The sequence below is a fragment of the Talpa europaea genome (genome assembly GCF_964194135.1).
Source record: "Talpa europaea genome assembly, chromosome: 9".
Lineage (NCBI taxonomy): Eukaryota > Metazoa > Chordata > Mammalia > Eulipotyphla > Talpidae > Talpa > Talpa europaea.
The window spans coordinates 83,204,800-83,223,382 of record NC_140076.1 but is presented as its reverse complement, the minus strand read 5'-3'; the positions used below and the strand labels follow the sequence as shown (position 1 = coordinate 83,223,382).

The window sequence follows — 18,583 nt, the reverse complement described above, 5'->3', positions numbered from 1 at the left end:
AGTATTGATAGGTCCTTTTAAGCGTGAGGGTGAGAGCCAGGCAACCTGTTTTGTGTCGGGGCTGCCCTATAACAATAGGAATATGGTGGTGCAGAAGATCAGCAGTGTTGAGTGAAGATCCTTTGTTTGTGATCCCTAGGCCGCCCTTCTTCTCTATGTATGTATGGCTCCTGCACTGTGGCTCTGCTCCGTAGCTCCCTTGGCCCCACTCCCCCATTTCCCTGCTCGTAACCCCACCCCAACATGAATGCATACACAGGTACACATACACTACACTCATGCACACATATGTGGGCGCACATGCATGACACCCCTCCTCCATAGCTGTGTATGCAGCTTGTGGTGAGCTTGGAAGTTGGTGGCCCACTGATTTGCAATTCAAGGAAGAATGACAAAAAACAAAGTTTGCTTTTTAGAAATCCCATGGACATTATAGAATGATTGATGTGCATTGAATTGCATTTAGCATCCTGTCTAGATAAGGTAAGAGCTTACATAAAATGGAGGGCATTGGTAGGGTGGGACAAGGTTATTAGCAAAAGAAAAGTTTCAGGTAAAACCACCTTCCCTCAGGGAAAGGCCAGAGGTTATTTTACAGGTGACCTCACTGGTGCTGATTAGCAAGCTCCAGATTGATTGGTTTGGGATGATTTTTTGGGGAGAGATTGAAACTGCAATGAGATTAGGTATTAAATCTGGGAGAGGACCCAACTTAAATGGCTCCACTTTGGACCTATCTTTCCTAATATTAACAGAAGGCAGATGGACTATGGAACAGTGTCTTGGCTTCTAGGGGCCAGGGATTAGGACCTACTTTCTTACACAGCTCATTAGTGTTTACAAAGTACTTTCACAGATGGCCTTATAAAGGACGGAAAATAATTTTCCTCTGCCTTCCTCAGTTCTAGACTGAGACCCCTGGGACAAAAGACAGAGAAAGCAATTTGTTAGCACCCATACCTGGGAGATACCCAGGGAAGAGCGGGTAACTCAGTTAGAATTGGGGCATCCCTGGCCTCTTCAACAAAGAGCAATTATCTGTAGAGAAATGTCAGGAACAAAAGGAAATAGTTGGTGGTTTCCACTGTGAGCTGTGAGCTGTGGGGCAGTAAATCTATTGGAAACTACCGCTGGCTAAAGGTTAGTTTGTAAAGTTGATTATGTGGGAACCTCTGGTGCTGACAGGGTCTAGCAGAGAAGGGACACCTGTGAAAACTGATGTCCTGTTTTTAGATGAATAGGGAGCATTTCTTGTGTTTGCTTCTCCTCATTCTTGCAGCTGAAAGTGCCAAAGTGGCATATTCTGCCACCCTTCCGCCATCTCTGAGTTTCACCAGGTCCCGGGTAGGGGGCAGGAACAGAGACAGTGTGCAGGAGCCATGCATACTTATTGAAGAACGCTGTGCTGGCCTCCTCACATGCTGAACACAGCAACTGGCACACGACTGGCCTCAGTCAACATGGGGGACTGGGCTTGTAAACGAGAACCTGAGGCTCCATGGAGTTCCTCAGCTCAGCCAGTGGCCCAGTGCACAGGATGAACTGGAGCCTGCCAGTGGCCTATCCCATGGCAAGCTGCTTCCCCAGCTCTGAGGGGTTTAGAAGCAAATGTAACTATGTGATCATGGGTATGTTGCTTTTGCTCTTTTCCAAATTGTTCATCTGTAAAAGGCAGGGGAGAGAGAGAGGGAGAGTGTGTGTGTGTGTGTTTGTGCGTGTGGTGCGTTGAGAGTGGCGTCCAAGGATCTCTTGTTGCGGTAGATAGTCATTTATACACTATCGCCCTCATCCTACTTTATGGAAAGGATGTGGGGTGACACATAGAATGGGGTGACAGCTGAAGAACACAGCCCGGATCTAGGAATTAAGACAGTCTTTTCCAGAGCTTCCACTGGGATGTCCCTGCTGTGACCTTTCTCACCAGCTCTCACTCATATTGACCTTTAGAGACATGAGAGCTGATTGTCCTAGTTGTCACCACTGACTCCAAGTGTCCCCAGTCAGCACATAGTGAGAGGGGAAGGTACCTCCAAATACAAGTTGGGGCACTACTATCCCAAGAGGTGGCCGGGATGCAGGGCAGATGTCTGCCCTGTTTGCGGAGTGCTCAAGCTCTGACCTTTTGGACTTGCACTTCCCTTGTGGCAGGTTCTCTGGGGCGAGGCTTATAAATGTCCCATGGTTAGTTCATCCCAGGCAAAAAAGGACCATATTCTTGTCCAGATTCTAGGGCAGGTTGGGTTGTGGGCTTCTCCTACCTGCTTTTTGTCGCTTTTCTTGTTTTCACGGGCTGGCCCATGTGTCCCCTCTGTGTGAGCATCTCTCAGAGGTCCAGCGAACTTAGAGGCAGCTTTTCTTGAGCAACCTTGTGGCTTATCACAGAGTTGATTACTACAGGAAGGTGCCTCTGTTCAGGCTTCCTTTCAGGTTATCTACTAATCTGAGAAACAAACACTGTGGTTATTTTACTGAAGACCAGGTAATGGAAAGGTTGTTGACAGGTAGTGTCTTCACTTGTTATTTTTTCTCAGAAATACCAAAAATATTAACCCCATGTTCTATTGTACTTTCAGTGAAGACCCATAACCATCTCTTAGGGACAGCACTTTCTCAGTGGAAGGGGAGATCCCTCAGATCCCTGCCAGTTTAGTTACTGATTCAACAAGTCAACCCTATGTGGCCAGGGAGGTTAGTCTTATCTATAGAGGCAGCCAAAAGGGGGTGTGAAGAGTATTAAAGACCCTGCTAGCCAGAGGAGTAAATAGTGCCATGCAAACACCCTGGTGTAGAGCAGTAAAGCAGGACCCTGGGCCAGGAGCTGGTGTGGGGGGGCCAGGTCTTATGGGGGACTGGGAGAAAAGATAATGGGGAGCATAGGGTGACAAGGAGTGTTGATTCAATGCATTGTTTGGAAGCTTCCTTAATAGAGAGTTGAAGAAGACATGCTAAGTAGTGGCTTTTTGCCAAACTGGTGGGTAGCGCCATCTTGCTTCTGGGTGTCCCCTCTGGAACTGTCCTCTGGTCTCCATGTGCTTGTTCGTAGGTCTTAAAGGTAGGAGCAGATCCCTACTCTTTACATTTAGAGTCTTAAAGATCCTCCTTCCTCTGCTTTCTCTTCCCTCAAAAAGGAATGCCTCTGCCTGGGGCCCCTGGACTTGCAATCCCTTATTTGGCTTTAGGGCCCTGCCTTTGGCATGTTGGTTTGTTCCCATTCCTTTGGAGTCAGAGGTGGAATGAGCACTGGCTTGGAAATCTTGGTTCTCAAACAACTTGAGCTGTCTCTTCGCCCCTTTTCTTCCATTCTGGAAACAAAAAGAAAACAGAAGAATACTTATTGAATTACTTATTTTACCCCAAATATGGGTGAGCATGGGCTGGTATACTAGAATATTCCTGCTTTTCAAAAACACGTCCCAGTGCCCATCTGTTCTTGGCATTGCCATTTCCAGTGGACAGAAAAGGAAACTGACATTGAGTAGCTTGTGACTTGAGAGAAACACCTAGCTAGTTATGAAGTATTCCCATCAAAATTTCCAGACAGGGCCTCCCTGGTAGTGCAAGGGTTTAAGACGCAGCCTATGAAGCTAGTCGCAGCCACTGCAGCATGGGTTTGATCCCCCGGCCAGGGAGCTACCCACATGGCACAGCAGACCTCTCCTGACTCACCCACTGCTCCGCTAAGCATTGTATTTCAGTCAGTCTGCCTGTTCTGATCACCACGCTGTCTCCGGTGAATCCTCTCACCTCCCACAACTCTGGCCTGTACCCCAATTCTTGTATGTATAAATAAATAAATCTTTAAAAAAAAATTTCCGGACAAACCCAAAAGAAAATAGTAATCAACTCTCAGATACCCATTGTCTAGATTTAACGGTGATCAAGAGCTTGCTACAGTGCACAGAACTGAGCCCAAAGAGAAAGAACACAATGTTATTGGTAGGTCCTCCATCTTTATACTGCAGTGACAGTTCCTGCTCATTGACACATTTCATTTAACCAACTTTCCCAGTCAGGTGCTCTTCAGACATTTTACAGTGATCCGGTGAAATAGACTCCGTCACCTCCCCTGTTTCAGAGATGAGAAAACCGAGGCACAGGAAGTTTGCTCCAGCTCAGGAAAGGAGTGTGTTTCAGATGTGTTCTTGCATTCATTTCCTCCTCCACCCTCCCAGTGGGGCTGATGGTGGTTGTTTTGTTGTCTAGGAAAGGAAGAGAGTATGGGTAGCCCAGTGAAAATGCCAAACACTATCTACCTAATTAATGGAGGCACCAAAAGAGGATAAATCAGGTCTAAAAATGGGATAAAGGATTCAGTGGAAGAAGGGATGCTGAGGTAAGCTTGCTGGGGTAGCTGCAGAACTGGTTAACATCCTGGGGTAATACAACCATCCCCTTTGGAGTTAGCATCTCTACCTGATGGAAATCACTTGCATCTCTATTGTACCTTACTAGGTTTTTACAAGTTAACAGTAAATTTGAGAGGACCTGCCCTAATGAATTGTAAGATCTCTTCATAGCTATATTTCCTCCCATGGAGCCCAAAAAACCTTAAGCCTCGACACAGCAACTAGACCACACTCTTGCATGACATTGAAGGGACCGCTCATCTCTTGTCTCATTCTCAGGGTTTGCGGGGAGCTCATTAAGAAGTGGCGATGCTGCTACTCAGACCAAAGCTTTCTGAGTCCTAGACTTGCTGGGAGCATCTTTAGATTCCTGTGGGGGAGGGGTGGTGTTGTTAGTGGAGAGATGATTAGGATGCTGGAACTGGAAAAGTAATTAAAAATGTTAAAACTGATCGAATGGAATAGGAGAAATCCCAGACCATGAAAAAGCATCACCTGGAAAAACTATTAAAAATACAGATTTGCTGGTCCTTCTCTAGAGAATATAATTCCCTGGAGGACTGGATGGAGCCTGGGATTGTCTTATTTGTTCACAATGTTTCCGGGTCTTATGTGGTTACTGGGTTAAGTCCCTTGGCGATAGCCTTAAAACTGGAAGCTAGAAAGAAAAGAGGCTGACTTGATTACAGCGTGGCAGGTGAAGACACTCCAGGAAAAATAAGATGTCTAGCCGTCAGCGTGGACAGAGCTAGAAAGAGCCAGACCCCAGGTTGGAGTAGGGGGTGGGAAGGAGATACGTGTATACAAACAGACCCTGGGGTGGGTAGAAGTAATGGTTGCTTATGCTGAGCATGTGCGGGTAGGTTATTCTGCAAGATAATTTAGAAACTGTTATCACTGTGTCTTTATTGGTTGCTTATTTGGAGCAGAGGGAGGCAGGGCGAGTTCAGATGTGTTTTCCAAGTCTGAGTCCAGTGCTCCCCTCTCCACAGAGAGAAACTTAGAGAGGCACTTGAAATGTGTGTGTTGATAAATAGTCCTGAAAGGGATGCTCTGGGTTTACAGGTTCTGAGCCTTAGGAATGTGGGTGGTCAGGACTGTGTCCCACTGTCGTGGGCTTCTGGAATCTGGTTACATGTGTACACGGTCAAGCAACTTCAGTGACCCACCCTGGAGAGTGCCTGATGTTTTATGCCTGTGTTTGGGGGTCAGCTTATTTTCCCAGGTGGGATTCCAAAGACGCAGGTTTTGGACTGGAAATTTGGGGTCCAGGCCACCTGGGTTTAGCCCAAAGTACGCACCCAGTTTTGGCTGCTCTTAGCGTTGGGCTCGTGCTGCCTGTGCCTTGTGGGACTGGGGGCAGGAGGCCCGACCCAGCCCCCAAACACTGCTTTCCATCAAAGCCAGTGAAAGGAGGGGGCGGGGTGGGAACTCTTGGACAGTCTGCTCTTCCTGGATGCACATCATTCACGACTTGTTTCCTGAAAATCCTTGTCCTCTCCAGTGCTGAGAGACGGCTTCCTGCCGATCTGCTGAGCCAGCTCCTTGTCAGGGAGGAGATGAGAACAAGATGTGGCTGGTTAATGGGTGAGCCGGGCTGCTCAGGGGCGGCGTGGCCCTCTCTCTGAAGGGACAGCCTTGACTTTGCCGCTGAAAGCATTGCCTGGACACATGGGCATCGGTGGGCCTGGCTCGAGGCAGTGGGAACACTTAAAAGCAGTGTGTTGTCTTTCAGTAGAATTGCACAGATGGTGGTGATGAAACATGACCCTTCCTTTTGCTTCTAGAAGGAAGGCCTTTCCTGGTCAACATCCTCAGCCCCGCTTGGGGGAAGGGTTGTTATTTCAAAAAAACCAGCCCTATGTTCTTACATATCCCTCCTCGCCTGCTCTGTGTTCTGCTTGCCTCTGTTGTTCATCTGAGTGTATTATTCACATCTTAGAGCTAGTGGTTTCCCGAGTGTGACACCACCTGTCACCAAGGCCACTGTCATCATTGAATTGGGCTTTGCACTACTCGTTCCTGGCGGTGTGTTAGTTATCAGTTTCTACTTTCTTTTTTTTTTTTTAAGATTTATTTATTTATTTATACAAGCACTGGGTATAGTCAGAAGCACGGGAGGGTGAGAGAATTCACCAGAGCCAGAGCGGGGAGCAGAACAGGCAGACTGACAAAGCACACTGCTGAGGGGAGCAGCGGGCACGGCAGGAGAGGTCTGCGTGCCATGTGGGACCCTCACCAGCGGCTGGGGATCAAACTGGCGCTGCAGAGGCTGTGGGCAGCTTCGCAGCCCAGCGCTCAGTTTCCACTTTCTGAGAGAGATGGAGCAGAGGGGGATTTCAAAGTATGCTCAGGCTCAGACCTGCCTTTGAGACCCCACTCTGACTCTGGGCAGTGGGACAACATCCATGTCCAGTTCCAGTGTCCTTACAACACAGGGGAGCTGTTAGTGCCAGCACACAGATGTGTTGTAAAGGTGCAATGAGACAGCACCAGGATTTAACACTTGAATACCTGTGATTCAAAACATGTTGATTACTCTTCTGGGTTTTCAGAATGATCCAGGAAGTGGTGGAGGCATGCTTGATGGGGGAGGTGGTGGGTGAGCGTGGGAAGTGATCTTAGTATTTCCGAAATTTTCCTGTCTCAAAAGTTGTTTTGAGAATTTGTGTTTTAGGGCGGTGGTTCCAGACTTGAACCTGCATCCAGAACCACTCAGAAAGTTCTTAGAAAAGGTGGTAGGACCCCACCCCACCTTTTCTGTTTGCTTTGGAGGGTGGAGTGGGGCCCTTACAGCTGCATCTAGCTCCCAAGTAATGTTGCCATAATCCTGGAAAAGCAGTTAAGAGAAGAGGAAGCAGGTGTTTGTGTAGCTTCAGAAGATAGAATGATAAGCAGTGGGTACTGGCCACAGAGAGGTCATTTTTGGTTCAATGCCAGAACCTTCTCTAACCATAGTCAGGTCTGGGATATATTGTAGGTTTGGTTCCACATCATAACAATATGGATGAATAGCACAATAAAGTGATTCACACGAATGCTTTGTTTTCCCAGTGCATAGCAGCCATGTTTGCACCGTATTGTACTCTATTGAGTATGCAATAGCATCATGTGTAAAAACAATGCACACACCTCAATTAAAAGTACTATTGCTTAAAAATGCTAGACCTCAACTGAGCCTTTGGTAATTTGTAATCATTTTGCTGGTAGAAAGTCTTGTAAAGAATGGGACACTTTTATTTTTTTCTGATCAAATTTGATTGATTTGCCATTTGTTTACAGCACTATGAAAGTTTGGGAGTACAGCTTCACACCTCGATATGTGTGCATGTTTTACTTAGCCTCCACTAAAGCTTCTGAGCCAATACTTGGTCATGTCACCCCCCCCCCATCCTCATTGGTAACCTCCATATTGCTCAAGGTATATGAATTCTTTGTGCTGTGTTTTGCCAGTTTGTTTGTTTTTCACAAATGAATGAAATTATCTGGGAATTGTCTTTTACTTTCTGACTTACATCACTTAGCAATGTCATGTCAAAATCCATCCATACCATGCCGAAAGACACTCTCATCCTCTTTAATAGCTGAGTAGTAGTCCCCTGAGTATGTATCCCACCATTTCTTTATCCTGTTGCTGTGTACACATGTCTTGGCTATGGCAACTGCTGCTTCTATGAACTTAGGCTTGCATAAGTCTTTTTATATTAGTGTCTTCATAGTCTTTGCGTAAATTACCTAGAAGTGCTGCATTACATAGTATTTTCATTTCCAGTTTTTAAAATAATCCCCATACTGAAACATGGTCTCGTTGAGGCACAAAAAACAAGTTCTATCCATGCTATCTGTGGTCAGATGTGGAGAGAGCAGCCTCTAGAGTTTCCTGTCACTGGAGATGTCCCATGCTCATTGGCCATTTGGCAGATTTTTACACAAAGTAAGTTTATTTATACCGCCATCCCCTTGCTCACAAGAATAACACTGACCACCTGCCTGGTAGGTGTTGGGAATTTGAAAAAGGCAGCTATGGCTCTGCTTTTAGGGCTAGTTAGTTTACCTAAAGAATTGTTAAGGTCCCTTTCAACACTGGGGCTCAGCTAAGGTTGGTGGGCAGAACCTCAGAATCAGAGGCTGCAGAAAGATACTTATCCTGTTGAGGATGTTTGCCTAAGAAGGCAATCTTAATTGTTCTCTCTAGTGCATCATAATGTCACTGGGTAAATGGCTTCCTCCTCTCACCCCCAAGACTCAGCAGAGGGCCACAGTGTACTTATCAGAAGTAGTGCATTTCTGCAGATGTCAATCTCCCCACTGGCCCCTGCTGGATGCTTCAGCTCTGAGCCCCTGAATGGCCACCTACTCTACAGGCTATGGTTGCAACCCAGGCATGGGCTGCAGAATGAGCTAATTGCTGTTCACCTGTCTCAGATGACATCCTGGAGAGTTCATAGCTGGAGAAAGAAATATATTAATTCCATCAGTTTTTCTGGCTTCTTTCCTTATACTCCCTGTTGAACATACTGATGGTTATTGCTAACCTCACTGAACTCCCCTTTCTGCTTGGCATGGTATTAAGCTTTTTTCATGCATCATGTCCTTTATGTTAGTTATAGGGCTATCAAGTAGGTGGATTATCATGTTTTTACAGAAAAAGAAACAGAGGTTCATAGTGATAACATCACTGGCTCAGAGACAGTAAATGTCAGAGCCTGAACTGAATGCCAGACTGTGCTCTCAGCACCCAGTCAGTAGACACACTCATTCATTCGCTCACTCATTCATTCAATGATTAGATAAGTCATTCTTTCATGGAATAAATGTAAAGCATTGATACATATTGATGAACTAAGCAGTTTGTCCTTTGTCCACATGAGGCTTATAGTTACCCCTCTCCCCAACCCTTTCAAATGGGAGATTCCTCCCTGTGATCCTTGGCTGAGTAGATGCTAAAGGAAAAAAGAAGGGGCTGGGAGTCAGATTAGTCTACTCCCATGTGAATGAGTGTATCTTTATACAAACAAGCTGAGTTTTATGCTTGGCTTTGTTTTTACATTTCCCTCTTGGGTTTCTTCTTGTCTTGTCCAAGGCTGGATGCTGCAGGATTTGACATAGTAATTGAGACGATTCTTGTGGTGTTCGCCTCCGACTCCAAGCTAAGGGGTTGGGGGAATCTGAGGTCATGAGTCTCAGAGCTGAGAGCTGGGAGTGACTCTAGATGGACTCTGGAGACCCTTCCTCCTCAGTGACCTCGTCTTGCTGGGAAATGTCCCCTCCTCCAAGAGCAAGACATCCCTTTGGCTTTCTCTGCTGGCCTTAGCCTCAATTTTCATCTTTTTCAAAGCAGTTTCAAATTGCATTTTCAGTTTTCAAAATAAATATATGAGTTACTTTGAAAAATCAACTGTTTTTTGGAAATCTGCAGCTTACACTGTAAACATCTGCCTTCTCCTGAGATCATTAACTGGACATTTGTTTCTCCATTTGCTTTCCTTGTGTGCACTGCATGTGCTTTTATGGTTTTTCACTAAAAGGGATTTTCAAAATCCGTCCTTTACTGAAATTGTCTGTATCCAACTCCCTTCTCGACATCTTCAATATCAGCACACGTAGATCCATGCCATTCTTTCTGTTAGACTCAACTGCTAATGGCCCTTCCATTAGCAGCCTCTTTGTCTCCTGACCTTGACCTTCTACACATGCTTTCTGCTTTTAATGTGGCTGAGCTAGCTGCGGCATCCATTTGGCTCTCTTACTTTTAACTTTCAGAGAAATTCTAAGCACCTCGTTTGGAGTTGCCTTGCCTTTGATGAGGGGTTCTTAACCTCAGCTTCAGGGGAACTGTGGCAGGAGAGAAACCAATGTCTAATTTTAGAAAAGTGGGGGGGGGGACAGAATGTATTGGAAGGGTAACAAACAGAGCTACCAGGTCTCAGGTACGACAGGAAAGGCAGCTCCAGAATCCAAGCAGCAGGAACAGAGGAATGGGTGATTTGTGCCTGTCTCTTCAGTTCTTGCTGAAGAATTCAGTTCATTACTCCATTGGCTTAGCTTGTATTAAGGCCACACTTGAACAGGGCCAGAGACGATCCCTTGATTGACAGTCTCAACAAAACTTGCAACAAGGAAGAGGTTTTCCCTTAAAGAAAAATGGGGGGTGCTGATACTGAAAGTTGGTCGATGCAGTGATGGAAAAAACCCATCCAGGTCCATAATCCCTGGGAACTGTGTGTATGTCGGCACCTGTTTGTCCCCAAAACTCACAACTGCTTTGTTTCTGCCGACTCTGGTAGTGTACAAATGTTGATAAAAAAGCTCAGTGAGTGAAAAAGCCATAACAAGCTCTCCCTGCTTTTCTTTTTTGTGCTTGGGGCCCTTGCAGCTGTCCAGTTTCTTCTGCACAGAGATGCTTGGGGTGGTCCTGCCTGGGTCAGCTAGAATCACTGGCTGCTGGTTTCAGGAGGGTGACGTCTATCAACTCAAGAGACACATGTCTGTTTTCATTCTTTACAGGCATCTTTTTGCTCCAGCCTACACAGAAACCCATTATACACCAAGTGGGACCCCTCAAACCACCACGCTGAAACCTGAGGTAAGTTCAGGTCTATACAAACCTATCAAGCAGCCACCCTCTCCCAGTACCACTCTGAGGAGACAGGCAATGGTGCTGATGCTCCTCTGAAGGCATGATTTCCCTGACTGAGGCCAAGGGAACTGACAGGAGAAGTGGGGTACAGATTTGTTTTCTCTTGAGTGTCTCAGCCATGATGGCTGATTGGTCAAAGATATTTCAATTTATTGTATTTGATTAACATTGGTATAAATCACTCTGGAGCATAGGTTTTCTTTGTTATTAACCCACCTATTAACAAAAGTTTAAATGAAAGAACCAATTTCCTGTAATCCTGCAGGCTCCCCCAGGCGGATATTGGCTGTTCCTTTTTCATACGGGCAGGTGGGTTTTGTGGTCTGCCTTTTCATGCAATGTTACATTATGAGGCTTTTCTTCTTTTGCTGTCGTGCTTGAATTGAATATTCCCCCGCTGAGAGTTGTTTTTAACCATAGATGTTGGCACAAAGCTTTGTCACTTAAAAAATGGTTCTTCAGATGGATTCATCTTAGTTGGCTTCACCCCAGCCCCACTGATGAGCAGCCATATACATTTCTTAGTTTCTTAGCTTTTCCCATGACTGAGGGACCTCTTAGAATCAGAGATGCTTTTGGTTTAGATCATTTCTTGTACTTTACTATGTGAGTGATTAACATGACGTGTCAGCTGCTACATGGATTTATCTGTGGATGACTAACATAAAACCAAGAAAATATACTTCTCAGAGATTTATACCGATGTTAATCAGATGCAGTTACCTTCGCCCATTCTATTTGTTTCTTTACCCGTTTTAGCCACCAAAGCAGGGATCCTTTACAACATCTGGGCTAGGAGCTCTATGCTACTAGCACTTAGTGGGTAGAGACCAAGGATACGGCTAAAGGTCTGGCAATGTGCCAGCAGATAATTAGCCTTCCCAGCAGAGAATTATCTAGCCCTAAAAGTCAGAAGTGCCCGAGCTGAAAAACTCTGGGTTACAGTGATCCGCCTTCCACTCTGGGCTGGCAAGGTGGGATGAAAGGGGGAAAGATGGACTCCGGAGGGCAGTGCTGGCCTGCTCCCTGTGCCTTATAGATGGGGAAGTGTGGCGAGCAGGAAGCCCCTCTGCCTCGGTGCTCCCCAGCAGCTTTCAGTGGAACCACATGCCCACGTGGCCCATTCTGTAGATATCCTGCCGGGGTGTGGCTGTCTGAAGATCAGTGGCAGCTGCTAACAGATTAGTATCAGATTACTCTTAAATGGGGAAAAGGGCAGAGGGCAGTTATGATTAATCTAAGAGCTCTAGGGCACATTAGCCAAGCAGTTGAGCAGCCATGTTGGTTTTTGTGTGTGGAGGTAGAGGATGGCAGTGCGGGTCGGCTGTGTCTCCTCATCCCCAGGAGATGTCCAGCTTGGCTACGTACCTGCAGTGCTGTGTAGAAACCTCTCCTCCCTTCCTGGAGACCTCTGTTCCCTGCCTCTGGGAAAGGAAGAGGGACAGGCATGCTTCAAGAGCCCCTGGACATGGCGACCTCACAAAAGCACCCCCTCTGAGTTTGGCCGGGCACTTCTGTGGCACTGGCTCAAGAATGGGTCTCAGTGGCAAGTGTTGCCATGAGCTCATGCTCCCTGCTCTGAAAGCCCCCTGGGCTGGCCCCCTCAGATGAGAAGCCCAGAAGGAATGTGATGACTTCATGGCTGTTCATTGACTTGTTCTTTGTGCTCTCAGAATTAGCAGGCATGTTGTAAGGCGCTTTCAGAAAGAGAGGAGTGGGGAAAAAACTGCCCCTCGGTCCCTAGTTCCCTTCTTCCCGAAGGGCATGTTTGACCAGAGCACATCCTGGCTGAAGTGGGGGACAAGTCATCGTTCCCTCATATGCCCCCCGCTGCTGGATGCTAGCAAAGCCTCCTCCCAGCCCCGTGGGGCTCCCACTCAGCTGGCTTATTTGGATGCTAAGAACTCAAAGGGAACAGCGGGTGGAATAAACCATTTATCCAGGCTTGGCCCATATGTCCAGCACCATGCTTGGCCTGGGGTCTGGGGCTTTCTGGGGCCCTCTTCCAGCTCACCAGCAGCCCCTCAGGTGTCAGCCCTGATCTAGGCCAGGCCCCTGGGGATGGGTCTTTAACCTGTTCCAGTAGGAATGTTGCAGAGTTTGGGGACTGAGGCCAGGGTTGTAGTCTTGGCTTTGACTCGCTGCGTGACCTTAAGCAACTCTCTCAACCACACTGGTGCTGAGTTTCTTCATCTGAAAATTGGATATGCTATGATCTGACTCTCAGGGCTGGGGGCGGGGGTGCACGACACGATGAATCACTGATTTTTATGGGAATTTGTAAATTGTCTTCCAGTGCCACATTTTATAGATGAGAAAATGGAGAGAAAAGGGGACCTGCTTAGATTCCCATAAGCAGTAAGTGGCGAGGCTCTGATAAGCACGTGTATCTGCTGGTGCAAGAACAGAAGTCCTGTCACTGAGTGGGCACTGCTTCTGCTCATTACCTCATCATTTCCTCATATGCCCCCATGCTACTAAAGGCAGGTGTCGGTCTAGAGTCAGGGTTCTGGATTTGGACTCTCCCCTCTGCTGTGTGACCTTGTGCATGACCCAAAACCTCTCTAACTTTCAGTTTCCCCTGAAAAAATGACAGTAATAGTGTCCACCTCACGAGGCCATGGGCAGAATTAAAGGGGAAATGTCTGTGTAAGTAGCTTATCCAGCATCAGGAGCTGGGTAAGATGCTTGTTGTTATTGCTAATGACAGTAAAAGGCAGGTATTATTCCTCCCTGTGGTAATGTATGGGAAGGGCCATTTTAATTTTGTTTAAAGCATGAGTATAAATATTTATTTATAATTAGAAATCCCACGTTAAAACCGTCTGGATATCCAAATTATCACCAAAATCCTGAAAAATAACACAGTTATTTTACCACTTTCTGATGCAATTTTATAATTGCTACAATTTTGGTTGCATTGTATCTTTTCTTCAAATGACATTTAAATAGCATTTTCTATAGAAGGAACAGGAAGATAATAGTGTTCCCTGAGCATGTTTGATTAAAATTTGATTTGTGTTCCTGATAGATTAGAAACATTTATTTCACCTCGGCAACCATCTCTTGGTGATGTCATGCAAATGTTAGAGGTTTTGTCAAATTAGGAAAGACCTTTTTAGATTTTGTTTTGTATATAAACTTTCCAATTTTAGATACTTGAGATTTTCTTAGGCAGTATCTAATCTGGAGTGTTATTTGACCTGATAACGTGCTCTCAGCGATATACTGCATTAAACAATGCAAATCATTCATTCAACAATCCATTGTGTTTTTACCATAGTAGCTGTAAGGTCTGTCTCAAAGGCCTGGTAGGCTGTTAGTGAGCGCACCGGTCCCTGAGCTCTGTTCGCATGCGTCCAAGGGCAGGACGAGGGCCAGGGATGCGTCACTCTGCCCCTGGCTCCAACTGCTCTCTGTAGTGGTGCCAGGATTTGGGAAGCTAACTGACCCACATTTCTGAACTTGTTGACTCTGTGGGAGCCCCTTTGACCCCCTGCAGGCCCGGCCCCTCTTCCTGTCTGACGAAGAAGTGAAACTCTTGAGTGGCCCTGGCTTGTGGGCCTCATGGCCCCACACTGAGTTCTAAGGACCAGGCTCAGAACTTGAGTGCTTGGTGATGCGCTGCCAGGTGCCCAGCCCAGGGGTAAGTGGGGACTCACGCAGCAGGCTGACACTGAACAGATGGAATCCTGGAAGGAGAGGGGTGCTGGCCTCACCTTCCTTCACAGCCACTGAGCTTTGTCCCAGCCAGTAGCTGCTTTCTGTTGTGCTCCACAAGTCAGGATCAGACTTGGTTAAGGTCCAGGAGAGTTTGATGTAAACAGAGGGGCTGCTGCCTGCCCGGCCCTCCCTCCCTGTAGGAGCTTGAATGGGTAGAGCAGCCACGCCATCATCAGTGACTGGGCACCTGGGGTCCTGAGAATGACTGCAGCTGGGTGCCCACTGGCTTGTGATCTGTGATCTGGCAGTGTGGCTCAGCTGGGAGGATGCAGAGTCTGTGAGGCTGAGGCCTATGTGGCTGAGTCCAAGGATTCAGCTTCTGATGAGTTTCCAGTGCCCTTAGGCCACATTTTGCCTTTAATGCAGGAGAATTCAGTGCTGATAATCTGACCACTAGTGTTTGCTGCCAGCTACAATGTGCTAGGTGCCCTGCCTAGCTCCAGACACGGTATTCTCACTGCTGCTGTTAGGTAGAAAAGACTCAGAGGTCAGAGACCCGTGTGGAGTGGCCATCAGAGCTGGTTGGCTGGAAGTGTGTATTCAGATCTGATCCTACTGTGCCCAGAGACTGGAAAGCAATAGTTAGGTGGTCCTGGTGTCTGAAACTGGGTGGGGATGCAGCCAGAGAATGAGGGGGCTGTTTCCCATCATGCCGGTGCCTGCTGGGGAACCAAGATCAGCTAGAGGCAAGCCTGCTCCTGGTGACAGATTACCTGGAGTCAAGTGCAGAGATATCTAACTGGCCTGCTCCACACAAGCTGGGGGGTGGGGGTGGGGGGGCAAGAGACTCAGCAGGTATGTCTGCTACCACTGAGCTCATATCCTCCTTCAGACTGGTTTAGAGCCAACCCTGCCCTGGAGCTCTGCCTTCTTTCCCTTCTCACCGGTTGTGTGCCTTGGCACATCTGGGAAGACACTTGTAGAGGTACTATCCCTGTCTCCAGCCCTCAGCAGTGTCTTGTTTACCTGCTCTGTTCACCCAGCTTAACAGACACACTTCTGGTACCTCCAACTCAGATACAAGCTGCTCTTTGCTCTTTGTAAGTCTGCCTTTGAAGGCATGTGAGTGAAGGTCAGCAATTAGGGCTAAATCTGGGAGACTGGAGCTGTGTTGGTCATTCACTGCTTTGTCCAGGACTTCTCCAGGACCTGGCACAGGCCCGGGCTCCACGCCTGTTTGATATCACATGAAAGCCAGATGAGGACCACAGGGCAGTGTCAGCCCATGTATCCCAGGACGCAAGAGCCAAATGCACCCTGTTCCAGGCAGCCAGATTCAGGGGAGACGGTTAGCATGTTCTGGGTGGGCGGTCTATCAGTTTCCTGGGATTGCTGTAACACAGCCCCATGAACCTGGAAGTTTAAAAGAACAAAACTATATTCCATCACAGTGCAGGAGTCTAGAAGTCCAACATCAAGGTGTTGAAGGGTCAGGGAAGGACCTTTGCCTTCTCCTTGCTTCTGGTGGCTCCTGGCCGTCCTCAGTGTTCCTGGGTTGTAGCCTAATCATTCAAATCACTGCCTCTGTCTCCATGTCTCCAAATGGCCTTCTCCCTGTGTGTCTCTGTGACCTCTCCTCTTCTTATAAAAACACCAATCCAGCATGGCCTCATCATAATTTAATTACATGTACAAAGACTGTATTCCAAATGAGATCAGGGTAGGCATGACTGGGGCGGGGGGCAATGTTCAACCCTACAGGTGGATCACAGAGCTGACTCTAGTTTCCTGTGGCCAATATGTCATGGAGGGAGATCTGACCTACATCCGAAAATCCTTTTATCTCTAGCACTTCGGCAAGTGTCTTCGCTCCTTTGAGCCTCAGTATCTCCATCTGTCCAGTGGGGATGATGTCATCTGCCTGCCCCACCTCCCAGGGCTCCTAGGAGGATCAAATAAATGGTGTGTGGACAGCTCTGTGCAGACGTTAAGGTGATCTGCAAGGGGGCATACACATGGCATGCGCATGCCTGTTCTTGGGCCTGACCTCCTCCTCTCTCCTTGCTAGGATCACTGCTTTTACCATGGGACGGTGAGGAAGGCCCCACAGTCCAGTGTCACACTGAGCACCTGCCGGGGAATGAGGTAAGAGGCCCTAGAGGTCCTGGGGGGCCCTGGCACACTCCCCAGGAATGGCATGTTCAGGACCAGCAGTGCTGGCCATGGACAATGATCTTGGGAAGCTGTCCATTGAGACAGCTCCGAGACGGGCTGAGCTTGGGAGGGCCAGGGAAATCCTCAATGACCCACTAATTTCCTGAGACAAAACTTTCTCTTTCCTGGGGAACTCGAGGTTTTGTTATTATTTAGGTTTGGTGAAGTCAACAGGTCAGGAGACAACTGCCATTAAAAAGAGTGTGTTATACTCAAAATCCCAAGGGGGGGGTACACCAGGCTTGCGGGGGGCAGGGGAACAACACATGAGGGAGCAGAGAATATGGGCAAGACCCTCTACAGGGTTCCGCAGGAAGGAACATGTGGACAGAGACAGGCCCAGGATTGGCTGCTTTGAATCATTTCAGGGGCTCTGGGGCATAGGGGTTGTCCCCAGCTGCCTGGTAACTGGTACCAGGGTGAACAGGGCAGGAAGATAGTGGCCCATAGGGCAAGAACCACTGGTGAAAGGGTTGCTCAGCAGCTAGTCATTTGCATGTCTCGGAATTGGCTCACTTTGCAAGAAGGGCTCCTAATGTCAAAGCCTCAGAATACCAAAAATCAGACGTGGTTTATGTGCTGGAAGTGGATGAGACTGAGCATTTATTCTGCTTCCCCTGTGCTCGTTTCTGAACCTACTTGGTGGTGGGGAGACAGGAAATGGGCAACCATCGAAAAGAGAGCCAAGAAGAAAAAGACGCAAGGATGATTTTCAAGATAGAAAATTAACTGGAAAGGATGCATATTACAAAGGAAGTGTCCCTACATCCTCTGAGCATGGCTGCCTGAGTGGAGACCACTGTGACAGTCTCAGTGGCCCACTTGTAAAATGTAACTAGGAAGATTCTAGGGCAGTCTCCTGAGGGTTGAATGTGTTATTAGGTAGCTAGGTTAGAACCGGCTGGCACATTGTAGCACTTTCTGGACCTTGCTTCCTAGGTGAGTTCATGGGAGGGATAGCATTGACATCACCTGGAGCTTGTGTCCCATTGCACCATAATCTGCACTTTTCCAAGACCTCCAGGTGATTCATGGACCCCTCACAGTTTGTTCCTGAGAATGTTCCTTGAGAATGTAAATTATTTCTCCAATATCTCATTCTCTCCTGCAGTCATACCAGTGCCTTGCATAGGGTGGGATCTCTTCATGCTGGTGGAAATAATAGCAATTATTATCATATCATTGTTATCATAATAGAAATAGAAGTGTTATTGTTATAAAAATTATGGCTTTATTTAGATACTTCCCATTCTCTTTCCTTTGGAAAAGAGTCGAAGATCTGAAAAATTTATGTTCTAGTTACCTTCACGTGTGTCATTTAGACCCTGTACTGACTGGCTCTGTGAGCAAAAGCCCTGATCTGCAGCCAATATGTCGGTAAAGATCCTCCAGACCAGTTTCATGCTACCACGGTCCCATCGCTGAAGGCAGAATTGGGAATGCGTGCCCCCCAAGACTCTCAGGAGGTGATTCCTCTGTGTGTCTGTTGCTATCAGTTGGCTGATTCATTGAATGTTTGTTTCATTCAGCAAATCAGTATGTAGTACCATCTGTATTCCCGGGGGAGGCAGGCCCTGAGAAGTAATCTGCTTAGCCCACCGTTTCCCCATCTGGACAGCAGGCATCGGGGTGGGCATGGTAGCGATCTGTTGGGGCTGTGTTAATGCCTTGACTCTCTGCAAACATGTGGGATTGTCATCATCTCACACCATGAAGCCTT

The 18,583-nt window shown here is 47.3% G+C and overlaps 1 protein-coding gene across 1 annotated transcript in view; it reads left to right on the top strand.

Moving 5' to 3' along the window:
- ADAM19 (ADAM metallopeptidase domain 19) overlaps positions 1-18,583 on the top strand; it is a gene marked incomplete at both ends in the record, with an annotated part of 73,832 nt that overhangs the window by 20,599 nt on the left and 34,650 nt on the right. The window contains 2 exons of the mRNA XM_084242950.1: positions 10,854-10,932; positions 16,718-16,794. Coding sequence (XP_084099076.1) covers positions 10,854-10,932; positions 16,718-16,794 — 156 coding nt within the window. The remainder of the gene's footprint in view (positions 1-10,853; positions 10,933-16,717; positions 16,795-18,583) is intronic.